Genomic DNA, 20,109 nt, shown 5'->3' on the forward strand with positions numbered 1-20,109 from the left:
ATCAAAACCAAAAACTAGAAAATGTTAGTCTCCAACTAAGCAACAATGTATTTTTTAAGCACTGTAGAGATTTAGTAAATAGCATGTGTGATTAATTTAGAAACAACCTCTGCCACTTGACTCAATACATGTAATAGCTTCCTTTTCCTTTTTTGTATGAGTTAAATGCAGATCAGGGAGCCACTGGGCTGTCAGTCCTGAGTAGGCTTGTAATCTTGGGCTCCATAGGGATGTTGTTCATAAAAATAAAAAATAAATGGGTAGATATTTCTATTAAAAGATGTAGTGCTAGGACTTTTACACAGCTTAAATAATGGTTGGGTGATCCATTCTTTGAGGAGAAATGCTCAGATGTTATTTTAGTCACTTGTGGCACCATTAGGTTAGGGTGCACACTTGGCTTAGACTATCGTTTACCTTATTACATTGCTTTATTGATGATCTTTGGCTTGCAAACAGTTCAACATCTTCTCAAAAATACATATAGTATGCCCAGTAAAATACATTGGCTAGCATAAAAATCAAAGGAAATAGTAGTTTGGAATATCGATCAACATTACTAGGGTTTTGAATTGTGAAGTAATCAACAATCCTGCCCAACTTATCTCGGAAGACAAACTTGAACTTGTCACTGGTTTTCATTGTCAAGTTGCTGTAGTCAACATTATCTCCGGAAATTTCAATGCTGGCAAAACTGATCTTCCGTTTAAAGCTGGAGATGGAGCTGTTGATGATGTTAGTAATGTTGACTTCTTCCACTTCCTTTGCTTTCCCCTAGTTCATAAACACGGTGGTTAGTTTGATAGACAACTTAGCAAAATAAGTACATAAGTATTTATATATGTGGGGCTTCCCTGGTGGCTCAGTGGTAAAAGAATACACCTGCCAACGCAGGAGAGGTGGATTCGATCCCTGTGTCAGGAAGATCTCCTAGAGATGGAAATGGCAACCCATTCCAGTATTCTTGCCTGGGAAATCCCATGAACAGAGTAACCTGGAGGGCTATAGTCCATGTGGTTGCAAAGAATCAGACACGACTGTGTGACTAAGCAACAACAATTCATATACGTAGAGGTCTTAATACTGAATAATTAGGTTTAGGAGAGAGCAGTACTGAGTACCTTATATACTGGTTCATAAGCAAGACTTGGCAGTCCTGATATGCTGCTTATAGGCCCCTGTCTTTAAGTCGTCAGCTTGTATAATGGGGAGAATAACCATTGCCCATCCTAGATGTGCAGAGCTGAGTGTGTGTGTGTGTGTGTGTGTGTGTGTGTGTGCGCGCTCAGTTGTGTCCAACTCTTTGTGACCCCAAGGACTGTAGCCCACCAGGCTGCTTTGTCCACAGAATTTCCCAGTCAAGAATACTGGAGTGGGTTGCCGTTTCTTTCTCTAGGGTGCTGAATGTTAATTGCTCAGGTCAGTTTGAAGATAACTGACCTGGTTTCAGATCCCATTCTGTCTTTCACTATTGTGACATTTTAGTCACCTCAATTCCTTTAGAACTTGATTTCCTTGCCTGCAAAATGTTGATAACATTAATACCTACCTCTTGAGAGTGATGGGGAGATTAAATGGTGTAAGTTATGTGAAGCATTTAGTAGGTGTTTGGCGATTTCATGCTATTCCAGGGAGAAGGGAGTAACTGGTTATGGAAGTTAATAGAAATCAGCAGTGTCTTAAGGTTTTTGCCACACAAACAGAAATAATGATGGTTCTTGCAATCCCATGGAGTTGCCATTCTCCACCATAGCTGGAACAACACAGCATGTGGACTGGAAAGAAAACTCAGCTCTGGAGCGCAGAGGCAGCCTGGCCCCAGGGCAGAGCCTGGGCAGGGTGGCGGCAGCCCTCGTTGACTCTTATCCCAGCGGCACATCAGAAGCAGCCCAGGCCTCTGACAATGGCTGACTGCCCCCAGTCCACACAGAGCGTCTACACGGGTCCTGCTTGCCCTGTGGTGCGACTTCACAACAGGGCTGGGGTGGCAGAGGCTGGAGGAGTGATCAGCTACGAGGGAAAAGAGGACCTGGACCTGAGGTTGCACCCGAGCAGAGCAAAGGCAACAATTGCTGGTACCTGCCCAGAGAGTACATCAGAGAGAAGGCGGGCCTCTCTCTGCAGCCTGCCCAGCTATAGGCCTCCCTTTCTTCAGCACCTCCCTGGGGCTGGCAGAGGGAAAAGCATACATTTAAAAGGGATAGAGCCTGCATGGGTCCAATCCTCAGGGCTTTTGCTCCAGCAACTTGGGATCAGATCCCACCCTAATAGGGTGAGGAGGGTCACCGGGCAGAAAGGAAGTCACACCTCACACCAGGCTCTGGTCCTAGCCCCTCCATCTCCAGCCCCACCTTCCACCAAGGCGACAGCTGCCAGCACACGCTGAGGAAAGACACGCCTAGCTTCCACAAGTTCAGCTTCCCCAGCAGAAGCACTCTGTATAGGGACATAGCCACATGAGGCCTGTGCAAGGCCGCTACAGGTAGCTGTTTCACCCAAACTCGCAGAGGCAGAGAAATTTAAGCAAAATGAAAAGTCAAAGGAACTGACCTCAGTTGAAAGAGCAAAAGAAATCCTCTGAAAAAATAAATAATGAAACAGAAATAAATAATATCTGATAAAGAATTCAAAACATTATTAAGAATGTTAACTGAATTGGGGAAAAGAAAAGATGAACATGGTGAGAATTTTAACAAGGAACTAAAACATATTTTTTAAAAGGCCCAATCTTAGGAATTCCCTGGTGTCCAGTGGTCAGGACTCCACGCTTTCACTGTCGAGGGCCTGAGTTCAACCCCTGGTCAGGGAATGAGATCCCACAAACTGCACAGTGTGGCCGAAAGAAAAGAAATGAAGAGTTTAATACTGAAATAAAACACACTAGAAGGAATGAAGCAGACTAAGTGATTCAGAAGAATGCATAAGTGATCTAGAAGATAGAATAATGGAAACCACCTAATCAGAAGAGCAAAAAGAAAAACAAATTAAAAAAAAAATGAGAACAGTTTAAAAATGAGAACAGCTCTGGGATAATATCAAGTGTATCAATGTTCACATTATAGGGGTCCCAGAAAGAGAAGGGGATAGAAAATGTATTTGATGAAATTATGACTAAAAAGTTCCCAGACCCAAACAAGGACCAAATATCTAGGTACAGGAAACACAGAGGGCCCCAAGCAAGATGAACTCAAACAAATTCATACCAAGACATAATTAAAATGCCAGGTGTTAACGATAAAGAGAGAATTCTAAAGACAAGAGAAAAATACAGAATCATATATAAGGGATCCCACATAAATCTGTCAGCTGATTTTTCTGCAGAAACTTTGCAGGCCAGAAGAGTGTAACATAATACATTCAATGCTCTAAAGGGTAAAACCTGCAACCCAGGTTATCCTAGATTACCATCTAGAATTGAAGAAGAGATAATGAACTTCTCAGACAAACAAAAACTAAGACAATTCATCAATAATAAACTTACCCTAGAAGAAATGTTAAAGGATTATCTCTAAGTGGAAAAGAAGAAAGAATCTATAGGAAAGGGATAATCCTATATCCCTTTACTAGAAAAGGCAAACGTGCAGTAAGAATTGAGGCTCAACCACTTAAATAAGCCAGTGTGAAGATTAAAAGACAAAAAAATTGTAAAAACAACTATAACTGCAAAAAACAGTTGAAGGACACATGAGATGTAAAATATGACATCAAAAACACAAAGTGTAGGAGAAAGGAGTTTAAAATGTAGCTCATTTACAATGTGTTTGAACTTAAATTACTACCAGTTTAAAAGAAGTAGATACCACAAGTCAAAAACCTACCACAGATACAGAAAAACTAAAAAGAAAGGAACGTAAGAATGTTATTAAAGAAAATCATCAACCATAAGAAAAAAAACAAAGGAAATGAACTGAGAAGAACCAAAAAAAAAAAAAAAAACTAGAAAATGAGTAATAACATGGCAGTAGGTACATAACTGTCAGTAGTTATTTTATTTTTTATTAAACTTTTTATTTTGTATTGGAGTATAGCCAATTAACAATGTTGTGATAGTTTTGGGTACAGCAAAGGGACTCAGCCATACATATACATGTATCCATTCTTCCCAGTTCATTGAGCTCCCTCCTAGATACACTGCTATATTTAACATGGATAACCACCAAGAATCTACTTCAGAGCACAGGGAACTCTGCTTAATGTTATGTGGAAGCCTGGATGGAAGGGAATAGTTACTTTAAATGTCAATAGACTAAATGCTTCAAACAAAAGACAGGGTGAGTGATAGGATTAAAAAACAAGACCCATATGCTGCCTACAAAAAAGTTAAACGCACACAAAGACTGAAAGTGAGGGGACGGAAGAAGATATTTCGTGCAAACAGAGATGATAAAAAAGCCAGGGGAGCGAGCAATACTATATCAAACAAAATAGACATCAAACAAAGTCTGTAACACAAAACAAAGATGGAAACATACAGTAATCAAAACAGTATGGTACTGCACAAAACAGACATACAACTCAATAGAATAGAATAGAGAGCCCAGGAATAAATCCACTTTATAGTCAATTAATCTATGACAAAGGAGATGAGAACATATAATGGAGAAAAGAGTCACTTCAATAAGTACTGCTGGGAAAACTGGACAGTTACATTTACAAGAATAAAATTAGAAAAATTTTATTTAATTTAAAATTTAAAATTAAATTAATTAAAATTTAAAATTCAATTCAATTTTAAAATTTGTATAAAATTTAATTTTATACAAAAATAAACTCAAAATGGATTAAAGATCTAAATGTAAGACCTGAAATCCTAAGAACCCTAGAAGAGAACATAGGGAGAATACTCTGACATAAATCATAGCAATATTTTTTTGGATCAGTCTAACAAGACAAAAAGAAACAAAAGCAAAAATTAAACAAATGGGGCCTAATTAAACTTAAAAGTTTTGCACAGCTAAAGAAACCATTAATAAAATGAAGTGACAACTTACTGAATGAGACATAATATTTACAAATGACATGAACAGCAAGAGGTTAATATCCAAAATATATAAACAGGTCATACAGCTGAATATCAAAAAAACAAACAACCCTATCAAAAAAATGGTCAGAGGACCTGAAGAGACATCTTTCCAAAGAAGACATACAGAATGAATAACAGGCAAATGATACTTGACATATCTAATTATTAGAAAAATGAAGATCAAAACAACAATAAGATATCACCTTGTATCTGTCAGAATGGCTACTATCAAAGAGTCTACAAATAAATATTGGTTAGGACATGGAGAAATGGGGATCCTTGTACACTGTTGGGAATGTAAGTTGGTGCAGTCACTATGAAAAACAATATGGAGGTTCATCAAAACACTGAAAATAGATTACCATAAGATCTAGCAATTGCACTCCTGGGTATATATCCAGATAAAAATGAAAGTACTAATTCAAAAAGATACATGCACTCCAATGTTCAGAGATGCACCGTTTACAATAGCCAAGATATGGAAGCAACCCAAGTGTACCTCAATTGACCAATGGATAAAGAATATGTGAGATACACATATATGTATACATATAATGAAATATTAGCCAACCATAAGTATGAATGAAATTTTGTCATTTGCAGTAATGTGGATGGATCTAGAGAATATTATGCTTAGTGAAGTAAGTCAGAAAGACAAAGACTGTATGATATCGCTTATATGTGAAATCAAAAAAAATAAAACAAATGAAAACAACTAGCAGAACAGAAACAGACTCACAGATATAGAAAACAAACTAGTGATTATGAGAGGAGAAAGAGAAAAGAGAAGGGGCAAGATAGGGGTATGGAACTGAATGATTTAAACTACTATGTATAAAATATATAAGCAGCAAGGGTAAATTGTATAGAACAGGCAATAGCAGCCATTATTTTGTAATAACTTTTAATGGAGTATTATATATAAAAATAATCATTATGCTGTACACCTCAAACTCATATAACATTGTAAATCAACTCTACTTCAATGTAAAAAATAAATTTAATTAAAAAATAAGTTAATTTTTTAAAAAAGAAAGCCTACAGGGAGTATTCTTCGGCTGGCACATATGATCATTTGCCTTTAGTACTTGAGTAATATGACTGTGTGAAACACTGTTTACAATAGTCAAGCACAAGAGAAAAGTCAACTGGATCTCTGGGCTCTTCTGAATCCTCCTTTTCTCCCCATTAAACCTTGTACAGTCCTGACCCTTTGCTGAAGGTGGGCAGCTCTTCTGCACTGGATCCCTATCATTTTTTTTTTTTTTTTTTTTTTTTTTTGCCTGTTAGCAGGAGCTTTAGTATGCCAATGTCTATCAAACTGAGCTTCCAAAAAATCCCAGGGTTCCACAAGCCTGCAGAGAATAATAGTTAAGGGCATGGTCCATTGCCCACTGCAAGTGGGAATAACAGATGTGTCAAACTTTGGAGCCAAGCAGATTTAGGTTCAAATCTCAGCTCTGCCTTTTCCTGTCTTGGTCCTCTTGAATAAATTACTTATCTTCCCATACTCAGAACCCACAACTGTAAAAATAGGGATAGACTTACTGAGTTGTTATGAGCATTTTTAACAGGGTTCTACAGATGGTAAAGAATCTGCCTGCCAATGCGGGAGATGTGGAGTCAGGAAGATCCCCTGGAGTAGAACTTGGCACCCCACTGCAGTGTCCTTGCCTGGAGAATCCCACGGGCAGAGGAGCCTGGTGGTCTACAGTCCATGGGGCCACAAACACTCAAACGTGACTGAGCACATGACCATGAACATGATGACCACGAGCATTTTAAATGGCATAATATTTGCAAAGAGCTTGTGACTATGTCTGGCACATACATGCTCAATTGATAATAATCATTATTATTATTATTCTGAGAGATGAACCATGTTGTTTCACTGCTAAGCCAGATAATGAGTCCTTCCCTGTTAGCTGAAAAATATGCTAATCATGAAATTTGCCACAGTTTAATTTTTCCATACATTTTTCTGTAAACCATTACTTATATAATTTAAGAAAACAAGAAGTCAACAAAAGAATAAATAGTAAATACATATTAATCTGGAACTTATAAGCAGCTGCTCATGTTTGATTTGATCCTAGGTTTTCCATGGATGCTTGTTCCCGTGGTTGTGATTTTATGTTGCATACAGATAACACAGTTATTTTCTGCTAGAAAATTAAGCATATTAATATCTCATTGGCAAAAAGAATAGTCTTTTTAAAAAGGTGTCATGACTGTCAGATTCCCCCAATTGAACAAGGATGAGAATCACTGGTGCAAAGTGAATCCCTGGGGGTCAGGAACCAGGAACTGGTCGACAGACCAGTATATGGCACAGGTGATGAATTATATACAGAGTCCCCAAATTCTTACCCGATCTTTGGCTGCCATCTGCTGTAAGGAGCTGTAGTGGGCAACTGCATATTCCAGGAGGGCCCCAAACACGAAGCTGAAGCATATTCCCAGGTACACATCGATGGCCTTTATGAAGCAGTTGGTGTTCGGGAGAGAGGTACGGGACCCAATCATCAGTGTGGTCATTGACAACACGGTGGTCACTCCTAGGGAAGAAGTGAGCAGTGTGCCCATGTCAGTGGTCAGCACTCCTGCCATCACCGCCTGGCAAACTGTCTCCATTCAAGAGCTGGCAAAGTGGGGACAGGGCTCAGAAATGGAGCAGAGCTCATTCTGAAAAGCCTGTGGCCTTCTGGAAAAGAGTTGATTTGTCCATTTGTACAGGTATGAGTGATACGACTTTAACTGTTTCCTTCTGTCTTCTCACTGGAGGGAGGTGTTCAGTAAACAACATAACTGATAATAGTCCATCTAATCACCATCCTTCCTTATCTGTTACTGTAAAACAAAGCTTAAACATACACTATTCCTGGCATAGTCGCTCTCTCAAGAAACCAGCTCCTAGAACTATCCTATGAATATCAAATAAAAGAATGGCAGAAAGCTAAAAAAATATGAGACCTAATAACCCAGTTCTTAGAAATCTCCCGTTGGAACTACTTACCAATGCAGGTTCTTGCAGGAACTGAATCAAGGGAGATCCAAAACGAGACCCAGGATAACACCACCAGGAAAGTGGAAGGAACATAGGTTTCCAAAATGAAATACAGGACATTCCTCTGAAGCTCAAATTGCAAGACCAGTCGTGTGTAATTTCCTGATAGGGTGAACAAGGGATAAGAGATCAACCCTACTCACCTGGCATTCCCTGTGGGATGTTTAACTTAGCTATATTTGCATTAAACCATCCATTGTTCACCAAAACATAGTTAATAATGAACTGTCACTATAGTTTCAATGAAAGAGATTGTGTTTGTATAGCATGGCATTTATGGGAGTGCTGGTGCCCCCAACCACGAGCCTCATCCTGTGCCTTTGTCTGTCACAGTATTCCTGCAGCATCACTGCTGGTTTCCATGATACCTGCTTCACTAGACTGTGAGCCTCTTGGGGACCATTTCAGTAGTGGGTGTAAAGCAGGTAAAAGTGCCAAGCCAAAACACTTGGCATATCACAGAGGGGGTCTTGGGTCCAGAAGGGGCCAAAGTGCAAAAGAGGTGATATTTCTGACTCAGAATACAACTAGGCTCTATTTCTCTTGTGCAAATTGTCCTACGAGTTACCTGTTTCCTGCTGTGACCTGGTAACTGAGGTGAAATATTGTTGTATGGTGTACTGAGCAAGTCGCAGGTTTTCCAGTCCCCGCACAGAGTCGTTCCCTCTCAGCCAGCTGAACTCTACATCGTTTCCATCATAGCCCCCTGCCAAGGGAAAGAGTGCCCTGATCAGTGCAAGAAGGTGGCAGATTGGCCTGGTCTGGACAACGCTGTGATGGAGAGACAGCAGAAGCTCTATCTCGGTGGTGCTAAGTCTAAGGATGGTCCCATGCAAAACCTGGCGTGATTTCTCCAGTGTAATCTCAGTGTGTACCCAGAATGGGCTGACCTGATAGGGCTTTTCACCACCAGTGAGAACCAGCTCTGCGCTAAGCACTGTGTACACCCAGTAGATGATAAGTACCTAGAAATGGCCTCTATCATTATTTAAATGATATTTTTGAACACATATCTGTGAACTCACAAAGATCTACAGTAGACATTGCCTTTCAGGACAGTCTAACACTTTGGAGGGGATTCTCAGGGACATTTGGTCTGTTCACATTTTCATATTGGCATAATACAACCAAAAAAACCAAAAAAACTTTCATCCAGCCACTTTATTGATGTCTGCAAACATAAGTATTTGATAAACCTCAAAGCAGTTTTACTAATAGTGATGATAGTAATAATAGCTACCTTTTATTAAACATTTACATTAAGTCCTTTACATATTATGTCTCTAAGATTCTCACAAGCTTGCAAAGTAGAGCTATATATTTCTTCATTATTTAAAGCTTTTTTTTTTTTACATTTTATGAAATTGAAATGGATCTTACAGTTGATATATATTAAGTAGAGCTTAGAGCTTACATTTTTCTGCAGTGTTACTATTCGATAAATCCTGTGCCTTAGAACTAAGGAACTGTAATGTTTTGCCCCTTCTATACATGAAAATTATCAGATTCAGAGAGACTGCATAACTTTCTCAGGATAGCAAAGCAAATGAGAAACAAACCAGTATTGGACCTCAAGGAAGTTTAATACCAAAGCCCATGGATGATGATGATAATATCTATCACTTAGTAAGCAGTTACCTTTCTAAGTGCTTTGCAACATTATCATCTCATTTAATCCTTAGATAATACCTTTGAGAAGACAGATGAGTGGTTAATAAGCACATAAAAAGATTCTCAAAATCATTTGTCATAAGGGAAACACAAATCAAAACCACAGTAAGATACCAGTTCACATCCACTAGAATGGCTGAAATAAAAAGACAGACAATAAAAGATAGTGAGAGTGTGGAGAAGTTGAATGTGCTGGTGGAAATATAAAATGGTGCAACCACTTTGGAAAACAATTTGACAGTTTCTTGAAAAATTAAACATAAATTTGACCCAGCGTTTTAGTCCTAAGTATCTATCCAAGAGAAATCAAATCATATCCATAAAAGGACTTGTACAAAAATGTTCACAGCACCATCATTCATAACAGCTGAAAGGTGAAGACAAGTCGGAGCAACTTGTACTGCTTGTATCATTTTGTCTGGAATCCCAAAGGGACAAAGTATCTAAAAAGTAAGTTGTGCAAGCCTCTACTTAGATACTTTGCTTTTATAATTGATGGCGGGGTTGTTGTCTAGTCACTAAGTTGTGTTCAACTCTTTGTGACCCCATGGACTGCAGCATGCCAGGCTTCCCTACCCACCACCTCCTGGAGTTTGCTCAGACTCATGTCCATTGAGTCAGTGATGCCATCCAACCATCTCATCCCCTGTCGCCCCCTTCTCCTCCTGCCCTCAGTCTTTCCCAGCATCAGGGTCTTTTCCAGTGAGTTGGCTCTTTGCATCAGGTGGCCAAAATACTGAAGCTTCAGCTTCAGCATCAGTCCTTCTGATGAATATTCAGGGATGATTTCCTTTAGGATGGACTGGTTTGATCTCCTTGATGTCCAAGGGACTCTCAAGAGTCTCCTCCAGCACCACAATTTGAAAGCATCAATTTTCAGCACTCAGCCTTTTTTATGGTCCAACTCTCATGTCTGTACATAACTACTAGAAAAACCATAGCTTTGACTATATGGACTTTTGTGGGCAAAGTGACTGGTAAATGCTCACCTTCTCATTGCTCTGTCCCTGAGTGGATATGGGCAATTGTGGAATAGTATCAATTCTTTTCTAGGGATAGCATTCAGGGAAAAACCCTTGGTGAGGTTTCTGAACCCAGATTCAGTGAAAGCTTCCTCTGCTCACTGGGGACAATATTTGTGCAAGCAGAGTGCTGGAGTTTCCAGGAGAATCTCACTCCTGAGATTTGAGATGAGCACAGCCACCCATGGGGGGCAATTGCTTTTTGTACGTGGGGCTGAAAATGAGCTCTTTTTTTTATAACCTCAAGTTTTAGTCTGCCCCCAAACAGCTGCATTGCTTCAGGAAGGCTTTTCATGCATTTAATCAATAAGGTAATTAATCTGCCTGCCTGAGTCTTTCATTAAATGTCTACCTCTGAAAAATGACTATTGTCTCATAATGGTTCTGTTTCTTGAATGTTGGCCACTAGTGTCCTCATGTACGAAGTACCTAGTGGTTTCCAGAGCTTGACTATAGTTTTTCCTCCTTGTCCTAGCCATGCCTTGATGCCTTAACAATCGCTATCTGTGGCATTTTCTTCCTAGGACTGGTATCACAGGTGCCACCTCCCCATGGTGGGCATTTCGGAGTAGTTTACTAAGGAACCACAAAATCAATCACAGTGCCAGGAATTCATTTGACACTCATCAACTTAGAGTAAATCCTCATTCTTCATCATAAGCAAATCCCCAGGATGCAGTTTAGATGTTCACTTGCTGACATTATGCTACTAAGCTTTATGTATATCAAATAATTTATTTCAGAAGTTTGAAGCAGTCTTGCAGTAAATGTCAATGATCGTTTTGTGGATCTGCCGTTTCCTACTTCTGCTGTGCTCTTCCTGGCTTCCATGACTTGACAGTTCCTGAGACTCCTTCCTAGTCCTACTGACTCCTGTTTGCTTTCCTGTCCTGTCTACGTTTAGGGGGAAACACTTGGTGCCAATGCACAGTGGTCCTCTCCCAAAGACATAACGTTGAAAGGTTTATTTTTGAAAGTCTCTAAATCTCTCTGGACATACACCCAGAAGGGATGAACCCATTGTCATCAACATCAAGGAGAGGAAGTCTACTATGAATAGAACACTCCTCACACATACACAGATCTAAGTCACCCCAGAAACTCATCTAAGGGGTCCGCATGACGTATACTCACAGCTCTCTAGTTGCAGCTTGCATGTCTGTGTGTCCATGGGGTATTTAGACAGGTCCATGTTACATGCAACAGTTGTTGTGATTCTAAGAAAGGAAAAATGGATTCATAGAGAGTGTTATAAGGATGCTATAGAAAGTATACACTCCCTCTTAAAGGCCACTCCAAGAGAACTTTCACCTTGACTCTTAGAGTGAATGTGTAACTTGGTGCCTACATTCAAAACAGTCCTGAGTTTTTCTGCACTACTCAACGCCCATGAGACTTGGTTAAAGTGAGTCCAGAGTGCAGAAAGTTAGAATGTTGGCAATTCAGAGACAAACTTGCAACAAGATCACAAAACAGAATCATTCATTGGCTTTTTTGAGATGCTTCTGCATCCAGTTTATTCTGGGCTCTGAGAGTCAACAACTTGTCTAAGGTCAGAGAGCAGGAACTTGTCCTAAATCTGTCTGACTCTAGAGCCAGGCTATTAACCCTCATCCATTATTTGTTATCCTTGTACAAGTCACTGCTATGTGCCATAATACAGAGAGAGACACACACATGCACATGCACACTCACACGTGCTGTGGGAATGCAAGGAATGGGCACCTTAGTATTAACTGGGGTTAGGGTCAAGGGAGAGGTCTACTGGACTTCTTGAAAGAGGTGTTGGGGTTTTGGCTGACCTTTGTGGCTCAGCTGGTAAAGAATATGCCTGCAATGCAGGAGACCTGAGTTTGATCCCTGGGTTGGGAAGATCCGCTCGAGAAGGGAAAAGCTGCACACTCCAGTATTCTGGCCTGGAGAATTCCATAAACTGTGTAGTCCATGGGGCTGGACACAACTGAGCGACTTTCGCTTTCATGAATAGCTGGTCCCTAGCCTTCTACTGAAGGCCTCTAGCAGCGGTAGGTTTGCAGTCATGGTCTAGCCCTGGCAGAGGCAGTGGTGACTCCTCTGCCTGTAGGCTGCTCCAGGGGGCACCTTAGGGGCGTCTTTCCTATTGTCGCCAAACAACAACTTGATGAACACTTGGGTGGGAGGAAGTTTTGGCCTCGGGGATTTGAAGAAGGGGCAAAACGGAACCCATGACTACAGGTGGTGGGGCTTTGGAGGACTGTACTTTGATTTTTCAATCTGTACAAGAAGGGCTCACCTAAGTAGAGATGTATTCTGTAGCCACCAACTGCCCCGTTGCGCCCATGAAAAGGAAGTTCTTTGTATCACCTCTCTGTTTGAGTTTGCTGTTCCCCTTCCCTCTTCCTAGCTAACCTCCTTTTACTCTGTAAGCCTCAGCTTAGAGTCCTGCGAAAGCCTCCTCTAACATCACCCCAAACCACTGTCCCACTCCCGCCTCGGGCCTCTAGTGCCCTGACTTCCTTGCTTGTGTATCTGTGCCAGGACAACATCTGATTCAGCTCCATGGCCTCAGCATCCAGCACAGGCCTGGCACGGAGCACGCATTCTCAGAAGACTTGTTGAGCCAAATTGGACTGAGAGAGGGCCCTTCTGCTCTGGGGACAAGGATCTAAGAAGGCAGGCCCATGAGAAGGGGAGGTGGTTATTTGAAGACTGGTCAGAACATCCTTTGCCTTTCCTCCCCGCTCTTTCCCCTCCAACCCTGAGGTCACAGGTGCCCGGTTACCTGAGGGCATACAGGACTGTGCCATTGGAGAAGAGGCGAATGAGTCTGTTTCCCACTGTGACTTCGTGGAGGAAGGACTTTTTGGACTCCACGATGTAAGTGTCTGGCACCCAGAGGAACTCCACTAGGCGTGCATCCAGAGTGAAGCTCTTGTTCCCTTCGAACACCAGCCGCTGGTCCGTCCAACGCTGTCTGAGGTATATGGTGGCTGTGTAGTCCTGAGGGGCAGCCGGGGAGAGAAAGTGGATGGAAGGAGAAAGCTCAGAAAATGCAAGGAAAAGGGTAAAATCTTACTTCCCTCCCCACCTCCACTGAGGTCAAGAGCTCATGTCACAGTAGACAGGGGTGAATGAAGCTTGCCTTGAGGTGGTGGCCTGTAGCAATAAGAGAACAAAGCACCTTATTTATTCTGGATAATAATGCCCACTGCCCAAAGGGAGCCCCTTAGGAGCATGTTCAGGACCTGAACTAACTTTCCCTTGATCACAAAGGCCACACGAAGTTTTCCAAGGCTTTGGTGAACGAAGTGCTCAGGCTGTCCAGTTTCGCTGCAGCCTACAGCGGACTCACAGCAAAGTGCCTGTGGCGTCACCTTGTTTAAGATGCGTTCTCTTAAGTGAGAGGATGGTTGAAAGAAGTTATGTGACTACTGGTTTTGTCTCCTGCTCTGTGAGGAACCCCGTGATATGCAGGCTTCTTCCCTGCAGTGTTATTTTTCCCCATTCCTATCCCTCACCCAGCACACCTCTCTCCCATTTCTCCCCTCCTAGCCTTTGAATCCAGTTTCCTTCTGATACTCAGAAGATTTGTTTTACAAGCATCTTCCACTGTCTTGAGTTTCAGGATAGGTCTCCAGCTCCTGCTATTCCAAGTAGGTCTCTGTTCTGTTTTGAGCTAGAATGGGCATCCTCAGAGAACACAGGAAGGGGGCTGAGCGGGTGGAAGGCAGGGGAAGCACACTTACCATGTTGCTCTCTGAGATACTGGAAATACTTGCAATGTCCAGAGTCAGTGCTATCTGAACAGGTTCTCCTAAGATGAAGAAACCACAGAAAGCCTTACATAGAAATATAAACAGATTTGCTAACATTAGCACAGTTAAAAAATATATAGTTATATATATTAATAATTAATTTAAAAATATACATAAGAAACATATGGGCTTCCCAGGTGGCGCTAGTGGTAGCGAATTTGCAATGCAGGAGACACGAGAGACGCAGGTTCCATCCCTGGGTCGGGAAGATCCCCTGGAGAAGGGAAAGGCAACCCATTCCAGTATTCTTGCCCGGAAAATCTCATCAACAGAGGAGCCTGGTAGGCTACAGTCCATGGGGTTGCAAAGAGTCAGGCATGAGTGAAGCAACTTGGCAAGCACACAGGTAAGAAATATATGTATTAGAAAATTTAAAAAGTAACAATGACCTACTGCAAAATTTTAAACAGTTTAGAAGCTTATAAATAAAAGATTAATTTCTATCCTCCCCCTCGCAGGAGAAATGACGATAGAGGGTGTGCCTCCTTTTTGTATGAAAAAACAATGCACACATATACACTTAGCTAAACACCCGAAAGCGAGACCACACTATATTCATTAGTGTTTATTTTAAGGCATGGAATGGTATTGCTGCTTCTTACTTGGAGGACTTTTTCCTATGGTGTTTGCCAGGGATTCATTTATTTAGAAATGTAATAGAGATTTGGGAATTTGTACACAAATATATTTTCCCCCCTCAACCAAGTAAATTTACCACCAGATGGCATTCAAGACTGCTCATGGTTGAGCTTCCACTCACTTCCTGACATCTTTCTCCTCTTCCTTTGCTCTCCAGGAACCTTAAACTATTTAGAACTGCAGAACCATCCCCATTTGGTCTGGTGTACAGATGCTGGGCCTCAATCCTGGAGTCTGGGCAGATGGGCCTGACTTCTGAGGGTGTCTGTCTTACCTCTTGAGTGAAGTAAGAAGAAGTGAAGAAGAATGGGAGCCACCATTCTCAGTGGCCAGGCCAGGAATGTTTACTCCCCCTGAGACTAGAGATGTGGAACAGAAGTCCAGGAGTCAGGAAGATGTGAGCCTGATCTGGGAAGTTAGCAGACCTTTCAGAGCTGCAGCCTTCTCACCCGCAGGCTTGAATAATGCTAATGACATCAGAGAGTCACAGAGAAGGGTAAATGAGAGAAGGTGTGTGATAGCTTCTTTGCAGGGTGGTGACGAGACAGAATATACAGGAAGTGGCTGCCTGGCTGGGCATATAGAAAGTGCTCAGAAGTAATTACGTGTAAAAAGCCTCCAGCATGGTTTCTATCATGTGATACCAGGCACTTGGTAAATAGCATTTTCCTTCCCTTATCCCTCTCTTCCATGATCTTAGCTAATTCTGGAAAAGAAACAACTTTCCTCACCAGGTTAATAGGTGGAAAGCATTCACTTGGGATAATAACTGGGGGGTACCTCTGAGAACGGTGACAACACATTAACTAGGAAAAGGAGAGGTGGAATTCAAAATGCTTCAACACATCACACTGGGAGGAATCAGAGAGCAGCCTAATTATTAACTGAAGGAAATCAAGCCGCAGGATATAGGTTAAGAACTTGGAATTGGAGTTTTAAAGCCAGTGCAATTAAAAATAATTAACTGGATACTTGGTGGGAAAGGGGTAGATCTTTCAGGGCAGACCCTGGAAGGTACTGAAGGAGTTAAGGTGCTGAGTGGCTCTCTGCCCCTCATAGCAGCAAGGTGCAGCATCAAGAAGAGAAGCTTAGGGTCAGAGTGGCCACATCACAGCAGTGTGACCTTGAACAAACTGCTACACCTCTCTGTTCTACAGTTTCTCATCTCTAAAATAGAGCTACTAACGTTGATCATCAGGGTGGGGTGGGAAGGCAAGTGCTCGGCACACAGCAGGCCGTGGGTCAGCACTGGTTACCATCCCCAAGGAAGGTGGAGAACCGAAAATGTACAAGCGCTTCAGGCTCACTGTGGGTTTTTGTGTGTTTAGTTTGTTTCTAGGTAGTCTAGTCCCAGCTTTTTTATGGACCAGAGTTTGTTCTTTCTTCCCTGTGAGTTAGAAAAGTGAGCAGAGCCACTAGAGGGCAGCTTTCTCCTAGGAAGCAGGTCAAGAGCAGGTCCTGGCAGAGGCTTGCAGACCCGTGCGGCCAAGCTCAGTCCCTGCAAAGCCCTACGGAGATCTGGCCACTCAGGGACCTTAGGGTCCTAGATCTGGGTGGACAGACATTACTCCAGGGAACTGCAGCCCCTCCATGGGCCTGGAGGCTGCCTCATACATGTAGGTTCTGTCAGGAGGCAGCGTGCCAAAGGCTCGTGACACGGGGTGGGGGTGTGCCTTCCCCTCCTTTTGACTGAGGACCCCTACCCCATTTCCACCCCAGGTGGGTCTGGGCCTCACATCCCTGAGGGCCACCTCAGGCTCAGAATGGGTACACTACCCAGGGACTCTGCACCCTGTGGGTCCATGAGCCAGCAACAAGAAGGGCAGTGTTCTGGCCCAGTTGTTTGGCATTTCAGAGGCAGAAAAATTGTTCAGCAAATCTAACCAGGTGTGCACACTCCTGGGCTTGTCATTAGCATTCAGTTGGTCCTGGGAGAACAAGGGGAGGTGGAAGCCCCCAAGATCCCTTAACATAAGGACCTCAAATCCTAAATGTGTGGCTGTGAGTTTGGGTCTCTCAGATCTCCATCTGAAGGAGGTGAGTGGCCCCAGCTGCTGTGCTCTGAAACCTTTCACCACACTTGTTCAGAGGCCACACTTCCCATGGGCTGCATCCCACTGGGGCCTGGACGTGTTAGGAATACTAAGGCAGGCCTGCTTCTGGGAGGCACAGAGATGGGAGACTCCTCTGATGGGAACTTCCGCTCAAGGAATTCGTGGTGGACTTCCTGAACATGCTTAGAACTGCACTGTGGTCTAAGGCACCTCCACCAGCCTTTCTTCCCACCCTCCCTTCTTCCCTGCTTTGCAGTCTGACAACTCTCCAGCTTCCTCCTTTTCCTGCCCCATATTTTGTCATAGATATGGCCCCAATAAATATCTTGCAAGGATAATCCCCTCTCATTGTTTGCTCCTCAGAGGACCTGGACTAACCCACTAATCCTAGATCTGACCAGAGAATTTTATTAATATCAACTGAAGGGAGGAGCAGGAAGGCAAAGGGATTAAAATAGATGGCATCCTGATGATATATTTACACACTTCACTCAATCCTCCCTGTGAGGTAGATGATATACCCCCCAGTTACAGAAAGCTAAGATGCTTGCCCAGCAGTTGAGCCAGGAGTCAAACTCAGGTTTATTCAACTCCAAGGCTCTTTCTACTACTCAAGGTAACAAGACATTAGTAACCACATTGTTCAGTCTTGCATTTTACAAACGAGAGGCTGAGACCCTGTGGGAAGGAGGTAGGTGGTGGCCTCATTCTTTCCATCCTTGCCTCACTGTTCAAGATATATTAATTGATAACTTGCTACCTGTTGAGCACTGAGATACCACTGGGGCTAGTGAAATAAATAAAGCAGGATTTCTGCAAGGGATGTCAGCCCAGAGCCGAGACAGACATAAAGCCAGTGACAGTATCAGCCGGTAACAGCTATGATTTAGAAATATGTTCAAAACAAAGTGTGAAGAAAGGGCATGAGGCCTGGAGGAATCTGTGTGGGCTGCTCAGAAGAGGAAGCCTTTGATCTGAGACATGAAGGAAAATTGGCATTTTACCAGGAGTCAAATTGGAACAAGCTCTTCTTGGCAGATAAATAATCTCAGCAAAAACCATGGAGACTAGAGAGGCCAAGGAGGTCTGGGGGCACATTTGTATAAGCGCAGAGCAGGGAGAACCTGGGGAGATGAGGTTGACAGACAGACAGAGGTGGGGCTGGGAAGTGCTGGGTGTGCCATGCAAAGGGCTCTGGACCCTAGGCTGGAGAGACTGGGGAGCAGGAAGAATTCTGAGCAGCAAAGGGCCCAGGTGGGTCATCCTAATGGCAAAGTAGAGGGTTAGTCTCGAGGGGGCAGGCTGAGGTGTGAGGAACAGGTGGAACAGTCCTGGTGAGACATAGTGGGTTTCTCAAGTAATGATGCCAGAAGTGTGGGTAGAAGGCAGACAGTGGGTGTGGGGTAGTGAGGAGGCTCTAGTAACCTCCCTGGGGAGGAGGATTTCTATATCCTGCAGGTGGAGAGACCAGAGAAAGTGCTTTCTCCCAGCATGAGAGCGTGAAAAACCATGGGCAGCTGTTTGTATCCATCACTACCAATGTTAGATCAGAAAAAGCAGCCAACTACAGTCTCCTGAAACCCTCGTCTGCATATTAACTCTGATCCTGTTCCTTTTGAATTGATGTCCTGGGCAAAAAGAACGACCTACCGCCAAAATTGGGCCTGAGAAACTTGTTATATCCTGCTGTGAGATTCTCAAAGCCAGGCAGGGACAGTTTGTCGCTTCTGCTGACCTCGATGTTGAGCTGACTCCCCTGGACGCACATCCTGCAGAAGAGAACAGGTTTCAGTGCACGTGTGTGCTGACGTGTGGATCAACATGCATACATACAAACTTGAAACGTGAGCTTGTGTTTTCATGCATGTGTGTGGTTATATGGGCTTCCAGGTGGCTCGGTGGTAAAGAATCCGTCTGCCAATGCGGAAGACACAGGAGACACAGGCTTGATCCCTGGGTCAGGAAGATCCTCTGGAGGAGGAAATGGAGACCCACCCCAGTATTCTTGCCTGGAAAATTCCATGGACAGAGGAGCCTGGAGGGCTGCATGCACTCCCTGGGTTGCAAAGAGTCAGACACAACAGAGCACGCAAGCACGTACATGCGTGTGGTTGTACTCATGTACCAGTAGTGACTCTTCCAAAGAGAACCCTCTAATTTTAAACTGCTGAATTAAACATATTTCTATCTCACCCACTTTATTATGCATTTGCCATGTATCATAATGTTGTGGTAATTTGGAAACACTCAAAACTTTCCCCCAAAACAAAAGGGATTTATCCATCTCTGACCATTTTGGAAGCTTGACTTCTCCGGATAGAAAAAAATGGCAAGAAAATGTATAGTCCTGGTACGTCAGAGGGGTGAAGGCACTAGGCCTTGTCTTGTTGCTAAGTAGAAAGGACTGCCACCCCTCCCACCGTGTGCAAAACGCAGAGCAATTCAGACCAAGGCCGCTGTGGGGCGGCAGAGCTCACCGTGCGGAGAGGAGACTCAGACACAGGAGGGCCAGTTGGAGGCTGTGCCTCATGCTGAGAGCTGCATGTGTAGCGCGAGGCTGAAGGAGAAACGACCTGGGGAGACAGATGGGGCAGGTGGGAGGCAGACAACCCCAAGAGCACACCTCCTCCCAGCCCAGCTTTTCTCTCCTGGGGGGTCAGGCACCGCATATTCTCTGCCTCCGTGGGGAGCAGCCTCTTCCCACACCCACATGCAGCTCCTCCTCCCTGCATGTCATCCGGGAATGCCTTCGTTTTGGAAGATCACATTGATTTTTTTTTTTCACTTTTTAAAATTGGAATATAATTCCTTCACAGTGTTGTTCGTTCCTGCTGTACAA

General features: G+C 43.1%; 1 protein-coding gene across 2 annotated transcripts; it reads right to left on the reverse strand.

The window, feature by feature from the left end:
• Nucleotides 1–471: 471 nt before the first annotated feature.
• Nucleotides 472–19,800, reverse strand: GABRP (gamma-aminobutyric acid type A receptor subunit pi). Of its 2 annotated transcripts, XM_065905720.1 has the most exons (9): nucleotides 19,748–19,800; nucleotides 18,921–19,039; nucleotides 14,509–14,576; nucleotides 13,545–13,762; nucleotides 11,918–12,000; nucleotides 8,659–8,796; nucleotides 8,040–8,192; nucleotides 7,394–7,581; nucleotides 472–774 (listed from the first exon to the last, which is right to left on the reverse strand). In XM_065905720.1, the coding sequence occupies exons 1-9, from the start codon at nucleotides 19,798–19,800 to the stop codon at nucleotides 472–474; spliced, it is 1,323 nt and encodes a 440-aa protein (XP_065761792.1). The 2 variants fall into 2 exon arrangements, with proteins under 2 accessions (XP_065761792.1, XP_065761793.1); XM_065905721.1 differs by lacking the exon at nucleotides 7,394–7,581 and having other exon boundaries at nucleotides 737–774.
• Between the last annotated feature and the right edge of the window lie 309 nt (nucleotides 19,801–20,109).

The sequence above is a fragment of the Muntiacus reevesi genome, chromosome 14 (genome assembly GCF_963930625.1).
Source record: "Muntiacus reevesi chromosome 14, mMunRee1.1, whole genome shotgun sequence".
Taxonomy (NCBI): domain Eukaryota; kingdom Metazoa; phylum Chordata; class Mammalia; order Artiodactyla; family Cervidae; genus Muntiacus; species Muntiacus reevesi.